The sequence below is a fragment of the Pongo pygmaeus genome, chromosome 9 (genome assembly GCF_028885625.2).
Source record: "Pongo pygmaeus isolate AG05252 chromosome 9, NHGRI_mPonPyg2-v2.0_pri, whole genome shotgun sequence".
In the NCBI taxonomy this organism is placed as follows: domain Eukaryota; kingdom Metazoa; phylum Chordata; class Mammalia; order Primates; family Hominidae; genus Pongo; species Pongo pygmaeus.
Window position 1 is genome coordinate 87,517,020 of NC_072382.2, and position 24,834 is coordinate 87,541,853.

Genomic DNA, 24,834 nt, shown 5'->3' on the forward strand with positions numbered 1-24,834 from the left:
ATTTGTATACCTATCTATTTTGCCTTATAATATGTCTGCAGTGACTGGTAGGCTGAGTACTGGCAGCTGAGAGGCTGGACTAAAAGGAAAGAAACAGAGTATAGGAAATCCATTTGGGATGATTCTTCAGATAAGTTAAATTAGCCTCAAAGGAAATTAATGGTTTTACAGGCTGAAGTTGTTAACTGGAAAAAGGTTTCAATCCTATTAAATCAAACCAGGATTGAAGATGAAAGACCTTTGACTCATAAATTATTTGAGAGCTAGGAATTTCAGTATGCTTTTACAGTGTTCATGCTTTTTAGTATATTTCAGAGTAGTGAACAAAACCAGAAGGTTTTTTTGTTTAACATAAAAGGAATCGGGCTCCCAAATTTGGTGCATGCTCTTCCAAGTATTATGGAGCCAGGCTGTTCTTTTCTCTCCAGGCACTTGGCAGACAGAACCGCTGAGCTGGAGCGAGTAAATAGAGTCAACCAATGCTTACAGGAGGACTGGGAAAGGAGTGCTGTGATGAAGAAGCAGCGAGACCTGGAGGACAAGGCTTTTGAACGGTAATGCCTGATTGGAACCCCAAAATTCTCCTGCTTCTTGTGGGATACCAACAGGTTTCAAGTGGAACTCCACTTGATGAGCAGTGGCTGCCTAGAGAACCTTGTGGAGAAAGCAAGTCTGTGTTCCATGGGAAATACTGCCATGATTGATTAGAAATGTCTGTTACAGACATGGGATTGGAGAATGCTGAGTTGCATGCTAGGTGTTTACTAACCCTGCTCTAATATTTGCCTCTGCTTAGGGTGGCTTTATTTGCTTTTTGTGGAGAGTGAAGATTCTCTTTGGAAACAACTATTTGGAAGTAGGGGGAGTGAGTTTCCAATCTGAACATTTTCAAGGCTTAGAGAATCGTTATTTAAGAGCAGGGTCAGGGGTTGTAAGATTGGCAATTGGAAAAGTAAGATGCCTATTATGGAGCCAACCAAGAGCATCTTTCTGAAATTATTATATGCCTGCCCAATCCTCAGCTTAAATATTCACATCACTACTGCTGTATTACACCTTGAAAAAAAATTAAAATACGAATGTAAGGTATGATTTTACTGCATGTTAAAAATGTGATGAAACAGATCAAGTCTATACAATCAAATTATTAAAACCCAAATATACCAAAATAATAGTTTAAATTGCCAATTATCAATTTTTAATCATGGATAAAATTTGTAGAATGGATCTTGATCTGTAACTCTCCTTCTCCTTTTAGGTTTTCTTGTAAAGCATTTCTCACCTGTCTTTCTAATGAGTAGAACCCATATTTTGTGACAATGAAAGTATGAGTGATGACGTGGAAAATAGGTTCCAAAGGAGAAGTGGAGTCATTTGGCTTAGAGAAAAGGAGAGGAAAGGGCAGTTGGGGATTTCAATTTTCTCAATGATCTGGGAAGGCAGGTAAAAGTCAGTGAGATTAATGCCAGGGAGATTTTAGTTGTGTTTGGGAAGAGTGCTTGGCCAACATGGTGATAAAGGACTGAGGAGACACAGGAAATAATGTTGAGTGGCAGGCTAACAAATCTACTCCTGGTATATAGTGGAGCAGACTTGTCTGAGGACCTAGGCCAAGTGTGGACAGAGACTTGAGCATGCAGCAGTAGTAAGAAGGAATTGGTTGGCACAAAAAGAAAATAAAGCAAAAGTAAAACCAAAGTCCATATGTATGCAGTTAGCACATGATACTCTGTTCCATTACCAAGCCAGGTAGGTCTTCCCTTGCTCACTTCCAAGGTAGTTTATTCTTTTTTCTTTTAAGACTGCCCTTGATAATCCTTTTTTTTTTTTTTGAGATGGAGTCTCGCTCTGTCACCCAGGCTGGAGTGCAGTGGCACGATCTCGGCTCACTGCAAGCTCCATCTCCCGGGTTCATGCCATTCTCCTGCCTCAGCATCCCGAGTAGCTGGGGCTACAGGCGCCTGCCACCAGGCCTGGCGAATTTTTTGTGTTTTTTAGTAGAGAGAGGGTTTCACCGTGTTAGCCAGGATGGTCTTGATCTCCTGACCTTGTTGTAATCCGCCCGCCTCGGCCTCCCAAAGTTCTGGGATTACAGGCGTAAGCCACCGCGCCCGGCCGATTATCCTTCTTAAACAGAATTCTGGCTGGATGCCATGGCTCATGCCTGTAATCCCAGAACTTTGGGAGGCTGAGGCAGATAGATTGCTAGAGTTCAGAAGTTTGAGACCAGCCTGAGCAAACATGGTGAAACCCCATCTCTACCAAAAATACAAAAATTAGCTGGGTGTGGTGGTGCACAGCTGTCATTCCAGCTACTCAGGAGGCTGAGGTGGGAGGATCGCAGGAGCCCAGGAAGTCGAGGCTGCAGTGAGCTGTGATCGTGCACTCCAGACTGGTGACAGAGGGAGACCTAGTCTCAAAAAAAAAAAAAATCCACCTATGGAGAAATTTTGATGGGGTAGAGGAGCACATGAGGGACTGTTTTGCGTAACGAAGAAAAACTATCAAAGGGGAAAATCACTTACTACTGCCTCTTTATCTCTGCTTTTAGTTGCTTTTGTCTTCCTCTTTGTCTCCACTCCCTCTCCTGCCCTTAATTCTCCAGAGGCTTCTGGCCTCCTGGGATAGTTCACTGTAAGTCCTCTCAATTCTCTGCTGTTGTTAGCTGATAACCAGCAACTTAATGGTTGATCTGCCTCTCAAACACTGTCTCCCAGGAGCTCAACAGGTAGAGGTGTAATCCACGTGGGAAAGCAGTCAACAGAGAGGCTTTGGAGCCACTGTCTGCTGGCTGTGTGACCTTCGGCAAGTTCTCTATGGGCTTGGGCGGTTGAGGCTGGGGAGGGGTAGGGTCAGACTGTTGTGAAGGCACAAGTCGTGGCTTTTTATTCAGTAGAGAACGACAAGCCAGCAGAAGTCTGGAAGTAGGGGATGCCAGGATGGGGTGAACTGCAGCATGCAGGCAGAGAACGCAAGGTGTTACTTTTCTTTTGTGTACCTCCTGCCATACCAGCTTCCAAGTTGGGCCTCCAGGAGCTCCAGGAACCTGCTGATCTGCATTTGCTCTCCTCTCCTCAGGGCTTCAGACAAGCTGTTTCTCCTAGACCAGTGTGAGAAGTATCGGCGCTGCAAGCAATGCCAGAGGCGCACCTCCAACGTGGGCGAGAGCAACCTGTGGCCCCTGAACAAGTTCCTGCCTGGCTCCCGGTTGCTTGTGTAAAACTCAAAGTTTGGCTCTGCGTTTCCTGGGGAAAGTTTTTATCTTTTACATGTTTGGGGGTGATTGTGAAACTGCGTATTTTTACCTCAGAGAAAAAATTCATTGTTTAGGTTTGGTGCTTTCATTAGATTGCTTGTTAAGCCCTAATTGAATTCACTCCTGCTTTCCTCCCACCCCCACTTATTTCCTATACTAGTCTCTGATGGCAGTGAAGGTGTCTGAATGGTCCTGAGGGCTAGAACCTGCTGCACAGGGGCTGGGAATGGGACCCAGCTTCATTATGGCTGCTGGGGTGCTGCTGACCCAGCCCTGCTGCTGCTCCATGACTTTGTGTACAAAACTTTTTTCATCTGTAATGAAGAGTGGCAATAATAAATATTTTCTAAGCGCCTGACTGTGCACGACAATTCATAATGGTACATTTTACCCCTCCCTCTTCCCCCAGTCCTAGACTTTTCCAGAGGGGTATATGTGTGAACATCACAGAGATGCGTTAGACTATTTACCCTCAGGAGGCCAGAAAAATGCTCCCTGAGTTTTCTCATTGATGACATACCTGGGACTTTAGTGGGACCTCCCAAGATATCATTCCCTTGTCCAGCTATTTCTACACCCTTGGAGTAACTGTGCACTGTGAGGTGAGTCTCCCACTACTTTACTTGCATTCATTCTTAAGCTGTAGGTGCTGTTCAAGAGGACTTATCTCCCTGTCAGAGGACTGACTTTCAGTTAAGGTATGGTTGTTCTCAACTAAAAACTTTCTTCATTTATCTTCATACTTTTGTAATGCCCAACCTTGTTTTTACTAACCCTGTTTTTAGACTCTCCCTTTTCCTTTAATCACCTAGCCTTGTTTCCACCTGAATTGACTCTCCCTTAGCTAAGAGAGCCAGACAGACTCCATCTTGGCTCTTTCACTGGCAGACCCTTCCTCAAGGACTTAACTTGTGCAAGCTGACTCTCAGCACATCCAAGAATGCAATTAACTGATAAGATACTGTGGCGAGCAATATCCGCAATTCCTAGGAATTCGTCTGATTGATAACGCCCAAAGCCCCGAGTCTATCACCTTGTAACAGTCTTAAAGCCCCTGAACCTGGAACTGTTTACTTTCCTGTAACCATTTATCCTTTTAACTTTTTGCCTACTTTATTTCTGTAAAATTGTTTTAACTAGACCCCCCTCCCCTTTCTAAACCAAAGTATAAAAGAAAATCTAGCCCCTTCTTCGGGGCTGAGAGAACTTTGAGCGTTAGCTGTCTCTTGGCCACTGGCTAAATAAACGGACTCTTAATTCGTCTCAAAGTGTGGCGTTTTCTCTAACTCGCTCAGGTGCAACACTTTCTTCTCCTCTCCCTGCCCTGTCTGACCAATTGAAGTAAAATAGAGTGAAGTCTAGATTTCTGAAATACAAAAGCTAAGAAGGACGTCTTTTAGACTATTTGCTTTCTGCACGCCACATCTCTCCCTTGGGAAATAAGGGAAAGTTTTTGTGGGAAGATGCTTGTGAACATTTAAACTTTCATTTTGCCCTACAAATACAAAATAGGAATGTGTTGAGCCCTGAATAATTATGGAGAAAATATTCACTCAAGCTGATATTGGGCAAATTTTGTTGCTAATGTTATCTTTTTCTGTGAAAACAAGCATACCTGCTGATGATCACAATTTTTTGGAACCTCTTCCCTAATCTTTCTCCATTTCTGCCTTTCATTTCCTCAAAAAATCATTCTATGGAGGGCCAATTGTCATTAACCAATATTTAAAACAATAGGCTTTCCCTAAGACTGCCTGACCTGCCTGAATCTACATCTGCTGCACCCTTGAAGTAACTTGTTTCTAATATATAATAAATTACTACAACAGTGTTGTACTAATATTTTTTAAAAATATAGAATGCTGGCCGGGTGCGGTGGCACATGCCTGTAATCCCAGCACTTTGGGAGGCTGAGGCGGGTGGATCAAATCTTTTGACTAGGTCAAAAGATTGAGACCATCCTGGCCAACATGGTGAAACCCCGTCTCTACTAAAAATACAAAAATTAGCTGGGTGTGGTGGCACGCGCCTGTAGTCCCAGCTACTCAGGAGGCTGAGGCAGGAGAATTGCTTGAACCCGAGAGGTGGAGGTTGCAGTGAACCGAGATCGTGCCACTGCACTGCAGCCTGGTGACAGAGTGAGACTCTGTCTCAAAAAAAGAAAAAAAAGAATTCCTTGTTAAAGAAAAAGAAGTTAATTTTGGTATGTTCAGGTGAGCAGATTTAACTTCATAGGACTTTTCACTGGAGGAATTGAACTTATAATTTACTGTCATAGGTAGCAGTCAGTACTACAGTCAGACCCTTTAAAAACTATTTTTAAAAATTATATATTGACAAATTATTTGTAATATTTATGTTGTATATATTTATGGGGTATAAAGTGATATTGTGATTTTTGAATACAATGTGGAATAATTAAATCAAGTAAATTAAAATGTCCATCACCTTAAATATTTAACTTTTTGTGATAAGAATATTTAAAATTTATTCTTTTAGCGATATTGACATATACAGTGCTCATTATATTCACCACAGTGTGCAACAGATCTCAAAAATATATCACAGTTGGCTGGGTGTGGTGGCTGATGCCTGTAATCCCAGCACTTTTGGAGGCTGAGGCAGGCAGATCACCTGAGGTCAGGAGTTCGAGACGAGCCTAGCCAACATGGTGAAACTCTGTCTCTACTAAAAATGCAAAAAATTAGCTGGGCGTTGTGGCACGCACCTGTAGTCCCAGCTACTCAAGAAGCTGAGGCAGGAAAATTGCTTGAATCCAAGAGGTTTCAGCTCACTCAGAGGTTGCAGTGAACTGAGATCATGTCACCACACTCCAACCTGAGTGACAGAGCCAGACTCTGTCTCAAAAAAAAAAAAAAAAATCCAAACTTATTTTTCCTATCTGAGGCTTTGTACACTTCAACTATCATCTCCCCATTCCTCCCATCCCCTGCCCTCTGGGAACTATCATTCTACTCTCTGCTTATATGAGTTGTAGATTCCACATATGAGAACATGTGGTATTTGTTTGTGTTTGGTGTATTTCAGTTAGCATAATGTTCTTCAATGCTATCCACATATCCTTTTTATGTCTATAAGATTAACTATTTTTTAGCTTCCACATATGAGTGAGAACATTCAGTGTTTAACTTTCTGTTCTTGGCTTATTTCTCTAAGTTCCAGTTCCATCCATGTTGCCATAAATTACAGCATTTCATTATTTTTCATGGCTGAATATTATTCCATTGTGTATATATACATTTTCTTTATTCATTCATCTATTGTTGGACACTTGGTTGATTCCATATCTTGGCTATTGTGAATAGTGCTGCAATGAACATCTCTTTTGACATATTCATATTTGACTTCAAATCTTTGGGACAAATAACCAGAAGTGAGATTGCTGGGTCATATGGTAACTGTATTTTTAGTTTTTTGAGGAATCTTCATACAGTGTTTCATAATGGCTGTACTAATTTACATTTCCCACCAACAGTGTACAAGGGTTCCCTTTTTCCCATATCTTAGCCAGCACTTGTTATCTTTTGTCTTTTTGATAATAGCCTTTCTAATAGATGTGAAGTGGTAGCTATTTGTAGTTTTAATTTTCATCTCTCCAATGACTAGTGATGTTGGGCATTTTTTCGTGTATTTGTTAGCCATTCACATGTCTTCTTTTGAGAAATGTTTATTCAGGTTCCTTGCCCATGTCTCTTTTTTTTTTAATAGAGTTGAGTTCCTTACATATTTTGGATATTAATCCCTCATCATATGTATGGGTTGCAAATATTTTTCTCCCAATTTGTAGGTTTTCTCTTCACTCTACTAATTGCTCTCTTTGTTGTGTAACAATTTTTTGTTTTGATGTAATCCCATTTGTCCACTTTTGCACATGTTGCCTGCATTTTTGGGTCAAATCTAAAAAATCATTGCCCAGACCAATGTCATGTAGTTTTCCCTGTGTTTTCTTCTAGTAGTTTTACAGTTTCAGCTTTTATGTTTATGTCTTTAATTCATTTTGAGTTGATTTTTGTATATGGTGTGAGATAAGGGTCCAATTTCATTCTCTTGTTTATGGATATCCAGTTTTCCCAGCACCATTTATAGAATAGCCTGTCCTTTTCCCATTGTATATTCTTGGCACTTTTGGTGAATATTAATTGGCTGTAGATACATGGTTTCATTTCTGGGTTCTTTATTCTGTCCATTGGTTCAAATATCTATTTTAATGCCAGTATCATGCTGTTTTAATTACTATCAGTTTGTAGTATAGTTTGAAATTAGGTAGTGTGATACCTCAAGCTTTGTTCTTTTTGCTCATGATTGCCTTGGCTGTTTGTTTTGTAGTTCCATATGAATTTTAGGATTGTTTTTTCTATATCTATGAAAAATAACATTGGAATTTTGATAGATATTGAACTGAATCTGCACATCATTCATGTGGTATGGACATTTTAACAATATTAATTCTTCCAGTCCATGAACATGGGCTATATTTCAATTTATTTGTCTTCTTCAGTTTCTTTTATTAATGTTTTATAGTTTTCTTTGTATAAATCTTTCACTTCATTGGTTAAATATATTTCTCAGTATTTTATTTCTAATAGCTACTGTAAATGATATGTTCTCTTGATTTCTTGTTTGGAAAGTTCATTGTTAATGTAAAGAAATGTTACTGACTTTTGTGTGTTGATTTTGTATCCTGCAACTTTCCTGAATTTGTTGATCAATTCTAATGGCTTTTTGTTAAAATCTTTAGGGTTTTTCTCTTTTTGTAGAGATGGGGTCTCACTATGTTGACCAGGCTGGTTTCAAACTCCTGGCCTTAAGTGATCCTCCTGCCTTGGCTTCCCAAAGGGTTGGAATTACAGGCTTGAGCCACCACACTTGGCCTTAGATTTTCTGTATGCAAAATTATGTTGTCAGCAAATAACAGTAGTTTTATTTCTTCATTTCCTACTTGGATGTCTTTTCTTTCTTTCTTCTGCTTCATTGCTCTAAGGACTTTCAATATTACATTGAACAGAAGTGGCAAGAGTGCACGTCCTTGACATCCTTGGTCCAGATCTTAGAAGAAAGAGTTTCAAGTTTTTACTGTTGAGTATTAAGGTTAGCTGTAGGCTTATTTTATATGGCCTTTATTATGCTGAAGTATATTCATTCTGTAATTAATTTGTTGAGTGTTTTTGTCATGAAAGGATGTTGAGTTTTGTCAAATGCTTTTTCTGCATTTAATGAGATGGTCATATGCTTTTTGTCCTTCATTCTGTTCATGTGATATATCACATGTATTGATTTGAGAATATTGAACCATTCTTGCAACCCAGGGATAAATCCCACTTGATCATGGTGAATAATCCTATTAATGTGTTGTTGGATTTGGTTTGCTAGTATTTTGTTGAGGATTTTTGCATCTATGCTCATCTAGGATATTGGTTTGTAGTTTTCATTTCTTGTGATGTGCTTGTGTGGCTTTGGTATTAGGATAATACTGGTCCTAAAAAGAGTTTGAAAGTATTCTCTCCCATTCATTTTTTTGTTTGTTTTTTTCTGAGACAGTTTGTAGAGAATTGGCATTAGTTCTTCTTTAAATGTTTGGTAGAATTCAGCAGTGAAGCCATCTGTTCCTGGGCTTTGGTGAGATACTTTTTATTACTGATTCAATTTCCTCACTCATTATTGGTTTGCTTAGATTTTCTGTTTCTTCATGATTCAGTCTTGGCAGGTTGTATGTGTGTAGGAATATATCCATTTCTTCTAGGTAATTCAAGTTTTTGGCATATAATTGTTCATAATAGTCTCTCATGATCCATTATACTTCTGTGTTGTCAACTGTAACGATCTCTTTATTTCTGATTTTACTTGAGTCTTTTCTCTTTTTCTTTTCTTGGTTAGTCTAGCTAAAGGCTGTTTGATTTTATCTTTTCAAAAAATGAACTTTTAGTTTCTTTTGTTTTGTTTCTTTAATCTCCAGAGCAGAAATAAAATAGAGATTAGATTATTTCTGGTCTGATCTTTATTATCTCTTTCCTTCCACTAACTTGGGCTTAGGGTTTTAAAGACATTTCCTTGAGGTGTAACTTTTAGTTATTTGTAATTTTCTTTCTTGGTGCAGGCATTTATTGCTATAAACTTTCCTCTTAGAACTGCTTTTCCTGCATTCCATAAAGTTTGATATGTTTTGTTTTCCTTTTTTTTTTTTGTCTCAAGATACTTTTAGATTTCCCTTTTAATTTCTTCACTGGCACACTGATTGTTCATGAGCATGTTTAATTTCCATGTATTTGTGAATCTTCCAAAATGCCTCCTGTTAATGATTTCTAGTTTCATACCATTGTGAAACCTCTGGTATAACAAGGTAAAAACTAGGAAACCCCTGTATAACAAGGTAAAAACCTAATATCATTGTGCATTGGTTGTTAGAAGAACAAGGTAGATTCCTTCTGGTAAGTTTACCATGGCACAGAGAGGGAAAGCTTTTTGAGGAGATGAAGCCCAAGCTGAGTTTTAAGGATAAACAGGAAAAAGCCAGGTGAAGAGAAGAAGGGGTCATGACAACAGATGTCAAGGCTGTGTGCTCTAGTCTATCAAGACTGAGATGGAGGCATGGTTATATGAATTATATAGATATGAGGTCTAATATGTTTTCTATCATTCAACCATTTTAAGAATCAAACTTTATTATAGTCCTTCACTAAACAGCTGATTTCTGAGCAAGTCTTCATAATTTGGATCTTCTTCAATGATCCTCATTGTTAACTATTATTCTTGTATTAGTCTAACTCTGTAATCAGCCCCAACTTGCTATCATCAAGTTCTGTCTTTTCCAGAAATACAGCACAGCCAGACCAGATTAATGCATCAAAGGATTCCCTATTTCAGTGGTTTTCAATGTTTTGGACAGTCATGGACTCTTCTAAGAATCTGATGAAAAATATATACCCTTCTCCTAAAAACAGGTATATATTCCTATACAACATTTTGCATGCAGTTAGAAGTTTCCTAGACCCCCTGGACCACAGGCCAAGAATCCCTGTTGTAGATAGCTTTCCTTCACCATTTTTACAAGCTTAGGCTATCAAACGTAAAGGATTTAATTTGCTTTTGAAAATTCCCTTTCACTTTTCTTTTTTGTTTTTTTCCCCTAAAATTCTGTTACTTTGCCTTCATTTTTACATAGTTTTTCTGAGTACACAATTCTATACTGACATTTTGTCTCAGTCCTCTGAAGATATTCTTATTCTCAGGTTTCTTCTCTAACAGCTGTTAGAATTTTCTAAAATGTCTAGACTTTGCTTCCTGGCCTTCACATGGCCCCTTGCAATAAAGCCCTATTTCTTCTTTCCTTCAAAGGGCTGAGAGAAAATGTCAGTGAAGAATTGTGTACCCAGCAAAACTTTCAACAATGAAGGGAAAATAAAAGAATTTTAGAAAAAAGCCAAAAAAGAAACCTGAAGGAAAAAACAAAATACAGTTTACTAATATTAAGGGAAATGGATTCAACAGTGAAACATTTTCTAGCATATATCAAACATTTATCAAAGTTGATCAGATACTCAAAGGAATCTCCAAAAAAATGCTTCTGGATAAAAGAAAGTAACCTCAGAAAGAATGGAGCTGCAAGAAGGAATAGTGAGCAAAGAAACTGATAACACGAATAAATGTAAACAAACATTGATTTGTACAAACAATAATGTCCAATTTGTGGCGTTAAAAGATTAAGATGCTTGACAACATTAATAGTTAAAGCATACTTAATTCCTTCAAGAGGCAGGAAAAGATTCTGAACCATGTTTGACTTAAGTTATTTAAGCACTAAAAGAACAGAAAAAGGGTATATAATAGACCATATGTATTAGAGAGGCAGACTCCAGAGCCAAAATTGCGGGATTCAATTATTAGCCTTTGCAAAATTACCTATTGGGTACTATGCTCACTATCTGGGTGACAGATTTATCATTCATACTCTGGGTCACGCAATATACCCATGTAACAAATGTACACGTGGACCCCCTGAATCTATAATAAAAGTTAAAATTAGCTTTTTAAAAAAGTCTCATCCCTGCCATCTACTAGCTGTGTGACCTTAGGCAAATTACCCTTCTGTGCCTAGGTTTTTAAAGTCAGGACAGTAGAAATGACACTAGTAGCTAATTCATAGGGGTTTTGTATTACATATATATAAAGCTTCGAACAGTGCTTACCCTAAAATAAGTGCTAAGGAAGTATTAGCCCCAATGAAAACTTACAAAAGAGTAGAGGGAAAATCTTAATCCAAAAGAGGTCAAGAAAAGGTAAAAAATATAGAAATATGGGTCAAATAGCATAAAATAAGAGGGCAAAAATGCATACGTGCACTTTTTGAGCTAAAAAAGTTTGTCAGATTGGATTGATGCGGAAAAAAAGCGCCAAATATTATGTTGTTCCCAAGAGACATACTTAAACATGAAGCAGGTAGAAAAAGATACACTAGTCAGAGTCAATGGCTGGGAAACCTTCCGCTACCTTACCTGTCTTCCTCCAGTTTCTCTCCAGCCTCTTCCAGGCTTCCTATCCCACCACCCCCGCCTCGCTCCTCAGCCCCTCTCCTCTCTAGTGGGAGACAAGGAAACTCAGCATTCATCCAGGGCTTCTTGGATTCAGCAAGGCGCTCATGTCCGCGGCGCCGTGATGACGTCCTCATTGGTCTGCCCAACCAGGATTGGTGAAGGGGTTCGTGCGTCGCGCGCCATTTATGAAAGAGAGGACTTGTGACGGACTTGTGGCGCAATGGCACTTCCGCGTGCGCGTATTGGCTCAGTGGAGGCGCCCCGCTGGTCCTCCTAGAGTTTGGTGCCCTGCTGCCGCTGCCCCGCCGCCGCCGCCGCCGCCGCCACCGCCGCCGCCCTGCCGCCGCCGCCCCACCGACGCTGCCCCGCCAGGACTGCGCTGCTCCCGGCAATGCTGCGGTCGCTGGGGGCCCAGCTGTATGGTTAGGCCACCATCTTCCATGAGTAAACATATTCCATTCTGTGGTGTTCTTGATAATGCATTTATGGAGTTTCTGAAGGGCCCTGAAGATTACTGCTAGGTTCAGCACGAACTTTATGAGGACAAATGAATGGTGGAAAGTCGTTACTGACCCACCAAGAAGTCCCCGCAGAGCGGGTCACCTGGACACGGAAGTGTAGAACTGAGATCATCAGAGCATTTTACAAGAGTTCTGACCTAGATGGGGTAACCCTTGGTGCACTTCCTTTCCATTGGCTCAGAATTACTGAATTGAAGAACCACGGCTTTTTGTTGGAAGGTACATTTCATTGCCTGTCACTACCAACTTCATATTCAAAGCTCTGTGAATTTCAAGTGGAGTATATTGGCATAGACTTCAGTTTCTTGACATCATTTCTGTATTCAAAAATTTTTAATTTTTTTATAACCATATCAGTGTTTTTTTTTTTTTTTTTTAACTAAATTAACATGGCTCCAATGAATCACCCAGCTCCAGTGGAAGTCACATACGGGAACATGAGATTTCTTATTATACACAACCCAACCAATTCAACCTTAAACAGATTTATAGAAGAACTTAAGAAATATGGGGTTACCACAATAGTAAGAGTATGTGAAGCAACTTATGACCCTGCTCTTGTGGAGAAAGAAGGCATCCAGTTTCTGGATTGGCCTTTTGATGATGCTTCATCACCATCCAACCAGATTGTTGATGATTGGTTTAGTCTTGTAGACGTTAAGTTTTGTGAAGAACCTGGTTGTTGTATTGCCATTCACTGTGTTGCAGGTCTTGGGAGGACTCCAGTGCTTGTTGCCCTAGCATTAATTGAAAGTGGAATGAAAAATGAAGATGCAGTACAGTTTATTAGAGAAAAATGGCGCGGTGCTTTTAACAGCAAGCAACTTTCGTATTTGGAGAAATATCATTCTCAAATGCGGCTTCGCTTTGTGTCTGGAATTGGTGGGTTCTTGGTCTCACTGACTTCAAGAATGAAGCCACGGACCCTCGCAGTGACTGTTACAGTTCTTAAAGGCGGCGTGTGCGGAGTTTGTTCCTTCTGATGTTCGGATGTGTTTGGAGTTTCTTCCTTCTGGTGGGTTCGTGGTCTCGCTGGCTCAGGAGTGAAGCTGCAGACCTTCGCGGTGAGTGTTACAGCTCTTAAGGTGGCGCGTCTGGAGTTGTTTGTTCCTCCCGGTGGGTTCGTGGTCTTGCTGGCTTCAGGAGTGAAGCTGCAGACCTTCGCGGTGAGTGTTACAGCTCATAAAGGCAGTGTGGACCCAAAGAGTGAGCGGCAGCAAGATTTATTGCAAAGAGCGAAAGAACAAAGCTTCCACAGGGTGGAAGGGGACCCGAGCGGGTTGCCACTGCTGGCTCGGGCAGCCTGCTTGTATTCTCTTATCTGGCCCCTCCCACACCTTACTGATTGGTCCATTTTACAGAGAGCTGATTGGTCCGTTTTGACAGGGCGCTGATTGATGCTAGATTTACAATCCCTGAGCTAGACACAAAAGTTCTCCATGTCCCCACTAGATTAGCTAGATATAGAGTGTCGATTGGTGCATTCACAAACCCTGAGCTAGACACAGGGTGCTGATTGGTGTGTTTACAAACCTTGAGCTAGATACAGAGTGCTGAATGGTGTATTTACAATCCCTTAGCTAGACATAAAGGTTCTCCAAGTCCCCACCAGAGTCAGGAGCCCAGCTGGCTTCACCCAGTGGATCCCGCACCGGGGCTGCAGGTTGAGCTGCCTGTCAGTCCCGCACTGCGTGCCAGCACTCCTCAGCCCTTGGGTGGTCGATGGGACTGGGCCCCGTGGAGCAGGGGGCGGTGCTCCTTGGGGAGGCTTGGGCTGCACAGGAGCCCACGGAAGCGGGGAGGCTCAGGCATGGCGGGCTGTAGGTCCCGAGCCCTGCCCCGCGGGAGGCAGCTAATGCCCGGCGAGAAATCGAGTGCAGCGCTGGTAGGCTGGCATTGCTGGGGGACCCAGTACACCCTCCGCAGCCACTGGCCCGGGTGCTAAGCCCCTCATTGCCCAGGGCTGGCAGGGCTGGCCAGCTGCTCCGAGTGCGGGGCCCGCCAAGCCCACGCCCACCCGGAACTCCAGCTGGCCCGCAAGCACCGCGCACAGCCCCAGTTCCTGCTCGTGCCTCTCCCTCCACACCTCCCTGCAAGCTGAGGGAGCCAGCTCCGGACTTGGCCAGTGCAGAAAGGGGCTCCCACAGTGCAGTGGCGGGCTGAAGGGCTCCTCAAGCATGGCAGGGTGGGCGTCAAGGCCGAGGAGGTGCTGAGAGTGAGCAAGGGCTGTGAGGGCTGCCAGCATGCTGTCACCTCTCAATCCCCCCTCTAAACAGGACACCCCAACTACTGTTGGGAATTTGGCCGATGACAGCTCTAGCTACTTCCTGCTGGATAGGGGCGAACAAGGGGCCTTGCAGTTGTAGTGTCCTCCAAAGGGGAGCTCTCTAGGCCAGGGGAAGTGCCAGTGGGTCGGTCCAGGGGTCCTCGGTAGAAGTTGTTAGTTGAACTCATTTGGGTTTCCGTTTGTAAGACCATCTGTAGCTTGATGGCCTTGATTCTAGAGGAAACAAATTTGACAAGAAGGTTAAAAATACAGGGCCCAAAGGCAAGTAACAGCAAGATGGCTGCTACGGGACCTAGAAAGGGGAGAAGCCATGTTACCTAACTCCAGAGGGTGGTATAAGAGTTTGAAAGGCGTTGTCTGATTTCAGAAGCCTTTTCCTGTAAACGCCGGGCAGCATCTCGTACTATCCCTGACTGGTTAGTGTGAAAACAACACTCTTCCCCTAAGAAGGTGCAGAGTCCTCCTTTCTCAGCAGTGAGTAGGTCTAGGCCTCGGCGGTTTTGGAGAGTCACTACTGCCAAAGAGTCTATTTGGGATTGTAAAGTAAGAATAGATTTCGTTATTTCTTGCAAACTGTCTGAGAAATCCTTTGAGAGTGTGTAGTAGTAAGATAATGAAGTAGATAAACTGGCTATTCCGGTTCCTATAGCAGTAGCCATTCCTAACCCTGTAAGTAGGAGTATTAGTTGTATGGCTCTGCACTGACAGACTTGAGCTTTGAGGGGTACTGATAAGGTCTGATTTCCTGGGGCAATGTTAATGTTAGGACTTAGAAAGTCTAAGGTGCAGGTGCCTGTCCAGTTAGTGGGGAGGCAGATATAGGTCAATGTTCCACATAGAAAAATATGCCTTGGCTGGGTAGACAGAAATTTACCCTGGCTTTTAAAGGAATGGGATACACTGTTTTTTCTTTACTACTTCCATCTCTCTTTCTCTCTTCGACTTCTTTGTCTCTTCCTCTCTTTTTAACTCTCTCTTTGACTTTCTGTGTCTGTCCCTCTTTCTCTCTGACTCCTTTTCTTTGTCTCTGTTTCTGACTCCCTCTTTGACTTTCTGTCTCTCTGTCTCTTTCTCTGACTTTCTCTTTCTCGATGCAAAGTGTGGACACAAAGGTTCTCCAAGTCCCCATTAGAGTAGCCAGATACAGAGTGTAGATTTGTGCATTCACAAACCCTGAGCTAGACACAGGGTGCTGATTGGTGCATTCACAAACCTTGAGCTAGATACAGAGTGCCGATTGGTGTATTTACAATCCCTTAGCTAGACATAAAGATAAAGGTTCTCCAAGTCCCCACCAGAGTCAGGAGCCCAGCTGGCTTCACCCAGTGGATCCCGCACCAGGGCTGCAGGTGGAGCTGTCTGCCAGTCCCGCACCATGTGCCAGCACTCCTCAGCCCTTGGGTGGTCGATGGGACTGGGCCCCGTGGAGCAGGGGGCAGCGCTTGTTGGGGAGGCTCGGGCCGCACAGGAGCCCACGGAGGAGGGAGGCTCAGGCATGGTGGGCTGCAGGTCCTGAGCCCTGCCCCGTGGGGAGGCAGCTAAGGCCCTGTGAGAAATCGAGCACAGTGCCAGTGGGCTGGCACTGCTGGGGGACCCAGTACACCCTCCTTAGCTGCTGGCCCGGGTGCTAAGCCCCTCATTGCCCGGGGCTGGCAGGGCTGGCCGAGTGCGGGGCCCGCCAAGCCCACGCCCACCTGGAACTCAGCTGGCCCGCAAGCGCCGCATGCAGCCCTAGTTCCCACTCAGGCCTCTCCCTCCACACCTCCCTGCAAGCTGAGGGAGCCAGCTCCAGCCTTGGCCAGCCCAGAAAGGGGCTCCCACAGTGCAGTGGCGGGCTGAAGGGCCCCTCAAGTGTGACCAGGCTGGATGCCAAGACCGAGAAGGTGCTGAGAGCGAGCAAGGGCTGTGAGGGCTGCCAGCACGCTGTCACCTCTCAGCTTCAAAGACTCCAGTGGTCACAGAAACAACTGTTGTATTCAATAAACCTGGCTGCCTGATGCTATTGCCTTGAAAGTGGGACTTGAGAAAAGACCTAATTTATTGTACATTTTAGCCAACATATGGGCTTAGTGAATAAGTCTGATGAAGCTTCCATAGGGATATCGAAAAGCCACAAATTTAACAGAAATGCAACTTCTATGTTTGGCTTAGTGCTATTCCCATGCCAGAAAAAATACGTAAGAAATCTAGAGATTAGATGCCAAGATCCCAGCATAAAATTTGTATATTTTTAGTATCATACAGAATTAAAACTCCAGGAACTATAACTTTATGTAGTTCATCCCTTAAGTCATATCAAACACTGCAAGTAGGGCCTATATGATTATTTGCCTGCTTCATGTTTACCATCCTACATGAGTCCCAGTGTACATCAGGTTTGTCCAATGGGTGATTTTGTTGGCTTCTTTACACATCTTGTGGTTATTTGATGTCTTTCTCTAATCTCATTTTGTTATAAAAACCTCCATTTTGAAAAATCAACGTCTGATTGAAAGTTCATGCAAAATCCACGTTGTACAGAAGCACATGTGTTGAATGTCTTCAAATAAAAAGGCCTTACCATTAATGTTTACGGTTGGGGTGTAACTTAACACGGAGGGCCCTGAAGACAGAATGAGAGGAGACTATGAAATATTTCTAGTAAAATGTTGTTTTGATCTTGTGCAGAACATATGGTCTAGGACTTTTAATTTAGTAAATGTTTTTTAAAAGGTAAAGATCCATTGGTCCAAGGTAAATAGAGCAAATATGGACAGAATTACAAGGAAAATTGACAAGTTTACCATAGCAGTGTGAAATTTTATTGTCCCTCTTTCAGAAGCAAATCAAGTAGACAAAAATCAAGATTTTGGATATAGATTTACACAAAACAGTCAACAAACTTGATCCCATGAACATACAAAGGGCATTGCATCCAACAGTGGGAGAATACATATTTATAAGAGTACATGAACTATTAAATTTGACCATATATTTGATTATAAACCCATATCAGCAAATTTTAAGCTATTTGAATAATACAGAACACCTTCTCTCACCACAATTCAATTAAATTAGGAAAAAAGTTAATATCCACATATCTGTAATTTTGAAAATCTCTCTAGAGACTTCCACTTCTAAATAGGATGTAGTAGGTCATGGCAGCCTAAAACTTTGCCTGCAACAACTAGAAAAAGATGGAAAAATTATAAAGATCATGTTTAAAGATATGTGAGAGCTATGAAAGCAATAAGGACTAGGTGAATGGGAATTCCAGAGAGGGAGGAGGCCTCCTGAGGTAAGTGACCATTTTATTTTCTAGGGATGTTTACTGATTCTGGACATGGACTGATAAGGATCAAGCTTGGTCCGTGAAGAGGGTCTCTCCTGAGAGAAAGGGAAACCCAGAAAAGCTTTTGGTGGTCACATGGGGCTGGTGCAACAAATTGGAAAATTAAGAACTTTGGCCAGTTTCTTCTACCTGTAATAAGTTGGGTTCCCCAGGAAACAGACACTGAATCTGAGATTCGCATCCAGAGGATTACTGGGGTATCTTCTCAGGGAACATCTATGGGGGAGCAAGAGAAACAAGATAGGGCATAAGAAGTTGAATGGTGATACATAGCAGTTGCAACAGTAGCCTCAGCCAGTCTCATAGGGAGCTCTGAGGATGGGATGGCTATTTAGAGATGTTCGCAATTGAGGCTAGGAAGCTGGCCTTTGGGCCCTTGAATCAACCAGTCATTGCCTGTAGGCTTCCCTTGGGGATGATGGCATAATCTTGGGTGAAGCATTCACCTTCAGTCAAGGGCAATTCCTAGAGAGCAATGCAGCTGTGGGCCCTCAGCTGATAATGGCATCTGGAGGAATGAGTGTTTCAGACCCAAGGCAGGATCTAGGTGGTGCAACCACAGCATCCACTCTCTTAAATGACACTTGCTGAATACTGGGGCTATGTATGGGAGGCTGGGGAGTTAGAGTGAAGACTTAAAAGGCAAGGGAACTCTCCCTTAATCTAATAGTGCTTAGGAGACAAAGTTCTCCACATTCTTACCAACAGATCTTTGTTTTATTATAGCCATTCTGGTGAGTGTTGTTATGCCATTGTGGTTTTAATTTTCGTATTACTAATAATGTTCAGCATTTTTTATGTGCTTGTTAGCCATTCACCTATCTTTTTGGATAAAATGCTGATTTAAATATTTTGCTCATTTTAAAATTTGAATTGCCATCTTCTTATTAAGTTGAAGTAGTTCTTTATATATTCCGGATCCAATGTCTTTATCAGATATATGATTTGCAATTATTTTCTCCCAGTCTGCTGCTTGTCTTTTTTCCTCCCAAAAAAAGTGTTTCAAAGTGCAAAATTTTAAATTTTGATGAAGTACAATTTATTTCTTTAATGAATCATGCTTTTAAAGTTGTATCTCAGAACTCTCCTCAACCTAAGTCATAAAGATTTTCTGCTATATTTTCTCCTAGAAATTTTACAGTTTTAGCTCTCACATTTAGGTCTGTGATCCATTTCAGGTAATTTTTGTTGGTTTCAGATGTGTAAAGGTTAATTTTTGTGTTTAGCGTGAGGTGTCTAAGTTAACTTTTTTTGCATGTGGATATTCAATTGTTTCAGCACAATTTGTTCAAAAGACTCTCTTTCCCCCAATAAATTACCTTAGTAATTTTGATTAAAAGTCAATTTACCATAAATGTAAAAACTTATTTGTGAACTCTCAGTTCTGCTTCATTTATTTATATGACCACACGGTCTTTTTTTGGTATAAATTTAAGGTGTACAAGTGCAGTTTTGTTACATGGATATATTGCATAGTGGTGAAGTATGGACTTTTAGTGTAATCATTACCAAAATACTGCACATTATACCCATTAAGTAAATTCTTATCCCTCACTCTTCTTCCACCCTCCCACCCTTCCAGGTCTCCAGTGAGATTCCACATTCTTTGTTCATGTGTACACATTATTTAGTTCCCACTTATGAGAACATATGGTGTTTCACTTTCTGTTTCCAAATTGTTTCACTTTCTGTTTCTGAATTGTTTCACTTAAGGGCCTCCAGTTCTATTTATGTTGCTGCAAAACACATGATTTTATTCCTTTTTATGGCTGAATAGTATTCTATTGCACATATATATTCATTTTCTTATCCATTTTCTTTATCCAGCCATCGACTGATGGAAACTTAGATTAATTTCATGTCTTTGCTATTGGACCACACAGTCTTGATCATTGTATCTTTATAGTAGGTTCTTGACATTGAATAGGGCACTTTGTTCTTCTTTATAATTTTTTTGACTCTTTGAGATCCTTACATTTCCATATACATTTTAGAATCAGCCTGTAAGTTTCCACCAAAAAACCCTACAACGGTTTTGATAGGTATAGTGTTGACTTTATAGATCAATTTGAATATAATTGCAGTTTTGACAATATTGAGTCTTCAAATCCATGAACAAAGAATCTCTCTCAATTTATTTAGATCTTTAATTTCTATCAGCAATGTTTTGTAGTTTTTGGTATACTATACTTGCACTTCTAAAATTTATTTCTAAGTATCTTTTCTTTTTGATGCAGTTGTAAATGAAATTGTTTTCTTAATTTTATTTTTAGATCATTTGCTGCCAGCATATAGAAATACAACTGGTTTTTGTATGTTGACCTTGTATTTGGTGACCTTTCAAAACTAATTTATTAGTTCCAGTAGACAGACAGAGAGAGAGAGGAGAGAGAGAATGAATGAATGAATGAATGTATGTGTGTTCTTTAGCATTTTTTACATGCAGGATTAGGTCATCTGTGAATCAAGGCAGTATTACTCTTTCTTTCCAATCTTGACACCTTTAGCTTCTCTTTCTTGCTTCATTGCACTGGCTAAACACCCTCCATGTTGACTAGAAGTGGTAAAAACAACATCCTTGCCTTGTTCCAGATCTTAGGGAGAAAGTATTCATTCTTTTACCATTAAATATGATGTTATCTTTGGCTCTTTATAGATGTCCTTTGTTAGGTTGAGGATGTTCTTTTCTATTTCTACTTTGTTTAGAGTTTTTTCATAAATGGGCGTTGGTTTTTTTCAAATGCTTTCTTCATATCTATTGGCATGATCATTTTTTTTTGTCTTTCATTCTATTAATGTAATTGAACAACCATATTGAACAATTTTTGAATGTTAAAAAACTACGTTTCTGAGGATAAAGCCCACTTGTTTGTTGTATGTAATTTTTAAATTTCACGTTGTTGAATTTGGTTTGCTAATATTTTGTTTAGGATTTTTTTCATCTATATTTATGAAGGATATTGGCCTGCACTTTTCTTGTGATACATTTATCTGGCTTTGATATGGCAATACTAGTGTCATAGAATGATTTGGGAAGTGTTCCCTCCCCTATTTTCTGAAAGAGTTTCTGAATAATTGGTGTGATTACTTAAGTATTTGATAAATTCCAACCAATGAAGCCATCTGGACACGGTTTTTCTTGGGGGAAAGATTTTTTTTAATTACTAATTTCATTACTTATTATAGGTATATTGATTTGTGCTCTAATCTTTGCTTGCTTTGAATTTTGTTTGCTTTCCCCCACCCCATTTTCTTAAGGAGGAAGTTTAAATTATTGACTTGAGACTTTTCTTCTTTCCTTTCTCTCTTTCTTTCTCTTCTGATAGAGGAATTTGCATTAGTCAGGGTACTCCAGAGAAACAGAAGCAACAGGATCTTTCTCTATCTCTCTGTTGATTTATTATAAGGAACTGGCTTGGCTCACATGATTATAGAAGCCGTCAAATTCTAAGATCTATAGGGTGAGTCAGCAAGCTGGAGATCTAGGAGAGATGATGGTATAGTTCCTGTCTAAAGGTGGGAAAAAGCCAATATCCTGGTTAGAAAGGCATCAGGTAGGAGTAAGTCTCTCTTACTCAAGGGAGGGTCAATCCATTTTTTCTATTCAGGCCTTCAACTAATTGGATGAAGGCAATTAGTGGAGGGCAATCTACTTTACTCAGTTTAATGATTTAAATGTTAATCTCATCCAAAGATACCCTCACAGAAACACCCAGAATAACATTTGATCAAATATCTGGGCACCCTGTGGTGCCATAAAATTAACCATGACAACATTTAAAGCTATAAAGTTTCTCTCTAAATACAGCTTTAGCTACATCTTATTAATTTTGATATGATTTTAAAAATTTAGTTCAACATATATAACTTGGCTTATGATTTCTTCTTTGATCTATGGGTTATTTTGAAATGTACTGTTTTCCAATATTTTGGAATTTCCCATAGTTTTCTGTTTATTGATTTCTAATTTAGTTATTAATTCTGTTACTCTGTAGAGCCAATTGCATTTGAATTCCAAGGATGAATGCCGTTTCTAGGCAGAAAGCTAGAGTAAACTAAAATTTAATCAGTGAAGAGAAAAACAGGGAAGGGAAGGACTTCCCAGAAGGAGAGACCAAGCATGGATAGTATCAGCACAGGCTTGAAAGCACATGTGCTTAGGGCTGGCAAGATGTTCAGTGTGGCTGGAACAAAGGAAGTATGATTTGTGTCTTCTTTGTTTTTGTCTTGGTTAGTATAGCTAAAGTTTGTTAATTCATTTGATCTTTTCAAAGAACTATTTTGCTTTCATTTATTTTCTCTACTATTGTTTTTCTTTTCTACTATATTGATTATAAAGGATATGTAGCGGTGGTACAGAGGAAGTTGTGGGACATGATGTAAAAAGATAGTGTCAAAAATTCCATGGTGTTCAGATTCCAGCTTCACTCTTCAAACTCTCTTCTGAATAGTTTTTCATTCTCTATGATCCCAAGGATCATAGAGGAGGGATATTTTCTCAGGATATGCTTGGCTGAGCACCAGCACCGAGGAAGCAGTTCTTGGAAGAGTAAGACCTGAGCAAGAAGTGAGTGGTATCTCTGCTAATTACTCTTCTAGAAGTCTAATAGTCCATCTAGTCTGTCCTTGAGAGTTGGTCATATAGGACCTATTCGTTGCTGGCAGTGGAGATCCTGAGGCTGAGGTAGCCGCAGGAGTAGGGCCCTAAGCATGATTTATTGATTCATTTATTATACAATGAAATTAGAAGCTGGAAGCTGCCATCTCAACTTATCTTAACATCTTAGCAGTATCTAATTTCAGGGGGCTGCAAGCTCTCTTCCGCCCCCACCCCTATGATATGGGCTCTGCTGAAGATGAGAGAGATGAAGGCTAGCACTGAACTTGGTCTAAGAAACACCGAAGATGGACTGATATTACTCACTAAGAAAACTGCTTTGGGTTGCTCAACTACTTCAGAGAGTGAAGGATGGAAGCCAGAGTGTGTTCCAGAGCCAGGAAAATGAAATCAAGTCTTCCCTAGAACTCCCTATGGTGCTTTTCCTCTCACTGCCTCTCTTCCTCCTCACTGCTTGGCAGGCTGACCCTCCCCACCCACATTTCTCTGGTTTTCCTTTTAGAAAAAAGAATGTCTAAGACTCAGCAACCCACAGGGCAGTGACCTGAATAGTTAGCGAGCTGCCCTTAGCCACTCAGCCTTCACACACTGCCGAGACTTGAAGGGTGTGTATTGCTGATATAGACTAAACTCCCTGATGGGTGGGCTGTGCTTTCTGGCTAGTGGCTGTGCTCGCATTCTTCATCTCCCCATGACTCCCACCCATCTTTTCCTCTTGGGACTCAGTGCAAACACTGCTCTCCCTGAAGCCTTCTCTTACCTTTCCATAGGAAGTATCCTCTCCCTTTTCTGACTGCCCTCAGTTTTTATCTGTTCTTCTTTCATGAACTTACCACTTTCTCCCTTATGGCAAAATGAATTGTGTCCAATCTCCTCCACTAGAGCCCGAGCTCTGTAAAGGCAGGATTCTAGATGAGATTCTGCATTTCCCACAAAGCCTGGCCAATAGTTGGTGATTAATGGATGAAGAAATGCTTAGGAAGGAACTCAGAGGAGAGTTCAGAAAAGTGAACTCCCAGGGCCTTCAGAGACAAGGCTTTTATTCACTGTATGCCTTGGCATCTCCTCTCACACCAGAAAGTTTAAAAGAAAAAACACAGCAACAAGGATTCACTTGGGCCATTTTGGAACCCATTTATATTGTGGGTATTACTCTGGGCTTCATCTAGCCCCATACCAGCCTCTGAGACTGCATCAGACCGTCTGAACATTCATGGCTTCCTTGGGCCAAGTGTAGCTGTCCAGTGTAAAGGAGTCATAGTCTGGAGTGTAGACCAGGGATCTTACAAATGCCTCCTTGTCCTTAGGCTCCGGGTAGTAGGAAGCCAGGTTGTGTTTGTATGCGTAGTCAAGAACCTAGAGAAAAACATGTTTGGCTAAGGAACCGGATCTAAGGGGAAACCTGCTTAAGGATCCTTGCTTGGGAGCATGGGGGAGGGGAATACACCTTAAGGAACCAGACTTGTTTCTTTCATGAGTATGGCTCATGAAACAACTGGATAGGAAGGATTTTAAGCTTTCTTTCTGGACAGGCAGCTTTAACATAGTGGAATAAATACTGAGCCAGGGTCAAGAGGCTTCAGCATAAATTCTGCCTGCTTCCAAAGGCCTGTGGGTCCTCAGAGGTGATATTATCCTTGCTGAGCCTCAGTTTCCTCATCTGTAAAATGGAAGTAAAGAGACCTTTCTCTGGAGCAGCATTAAGATAAAATTAGACAAGAGGCAAATGTGTCCAGAACCTGATTTTTTTCCCACTTGAATATGGGTTAAATTGGATGAACAGCCTGGACACTGTTCTCTGGGTATTAGATTTGGCTTCAGGAGAATGTGAATCTAAATATTGCCCAGAGGAAGAAACTGATGGGGTGAAGCTGGACCCTGAGCTGGACTGTTAATCTTGAGGCTTGATTGTGGATTCTGTACCAGACAACTCGTGGGTAGTGTGTGCTGTTGTACAATGCATTTTCTGAAATTATTTTTAAAACTTATAGAAAATGTAAAACATGCACACTAATAGAAATAATAGTATGATAAACTGTCATGTATGTATTATCCAGCTTTAACAATGATCAATATTGGGCCAGTCTTTATTGCACCATGTTCTGATTCTTTGAAAACCCATCATCTCTGCACAGTATTATAGTCTGGAATATTCCATGAAGCTGATCACCCCATAGCCAGCCATTCTGAGAAAAAGGGGAAGAAAGAGATTTACCCTGGCTGAGAGAGCACTGGGTATGAAGCTTTTTCACTGTTCTCTGCCAATCTCCAG

At 41.1% G+C, this 24,834-nt stretch overlaps 3 protein-coding genes across 8 annotated transcripts in view; 2 read left to right on the forward strand and 1 right to left on the reverse strand.

Moving 5' to 3' along the window:
- Positions 1 to 3,611, forward strand: part of CCDC81 (coiled-coil domain containing 81) — a 48,353-nt gene extending 44,742 nt beyond the window's left edge. For all 4 annotated transcript variants that reach the window (XM_054438015.2, XM_054438016.2, XM_063671304.1 and 1 more), the window contains 2 exons: positions 429 to 554; positions 3,079 to 3,611. In XM_054438015.2, the coding sequence (XP_054293990.2) occupies positions 429 to 554; positions 3,079 to 3,220 (268 nt within the window). In that variant the 3' untranslated portion in view covers positions 3,221 to 3,611. The remainder of the gene's footprint in view (positions 1 to 428; positions 555 to 3,078) is intronic.
- A 9,104-nt stretch (positions 3,612 to 12,715) lies between these two features.
- Positions 12,716 to 24,834, forward strand: part of LOC129007300 (protein tyrosine phosphatase type IVA 1-like) — a 93,256-nt gene continuing 81,137 nt past the window's right edge. The window contains exon 1 of the mRNA XM_054438023.1: positions 12,716 to 13,390. Within this exon, the coding sequence (XP_054293998.1) occupies positions 12,716 to 13,309 (594 nt within the window). The 3' untranslated portion in view covers positions 13,310 to 13,390. The remainder of the gene's footprint in view (positions 13,391 to 24,834) is intronic.
- Positions 17,392 to 24,834, reverse strand: part of ME3 (malic enzyme 3) — a 231,982-nt gene continuing 224,539 nt past the window's right edge. For 2 of the 3 annotated variants that reach the window (XM_063671305.1, XM_063671306.1), the window contains one exon: positions 23,672 to 23,918. In XM_063671305.1, coding sequence (XP_063527375.1) covers positions 23,757 to 23,918 — 162 coding nt within the window. In that variant the 3' untranslated portion in view covers positions 23,672 to 23,756. Of the gene's footprint in view, positions 18,161 to 23,671; positions 23,919 to 24,834 lie in introns of those variants that run through there. The other variant, XM_054438021.2, reaches the window with a different exon arrangement.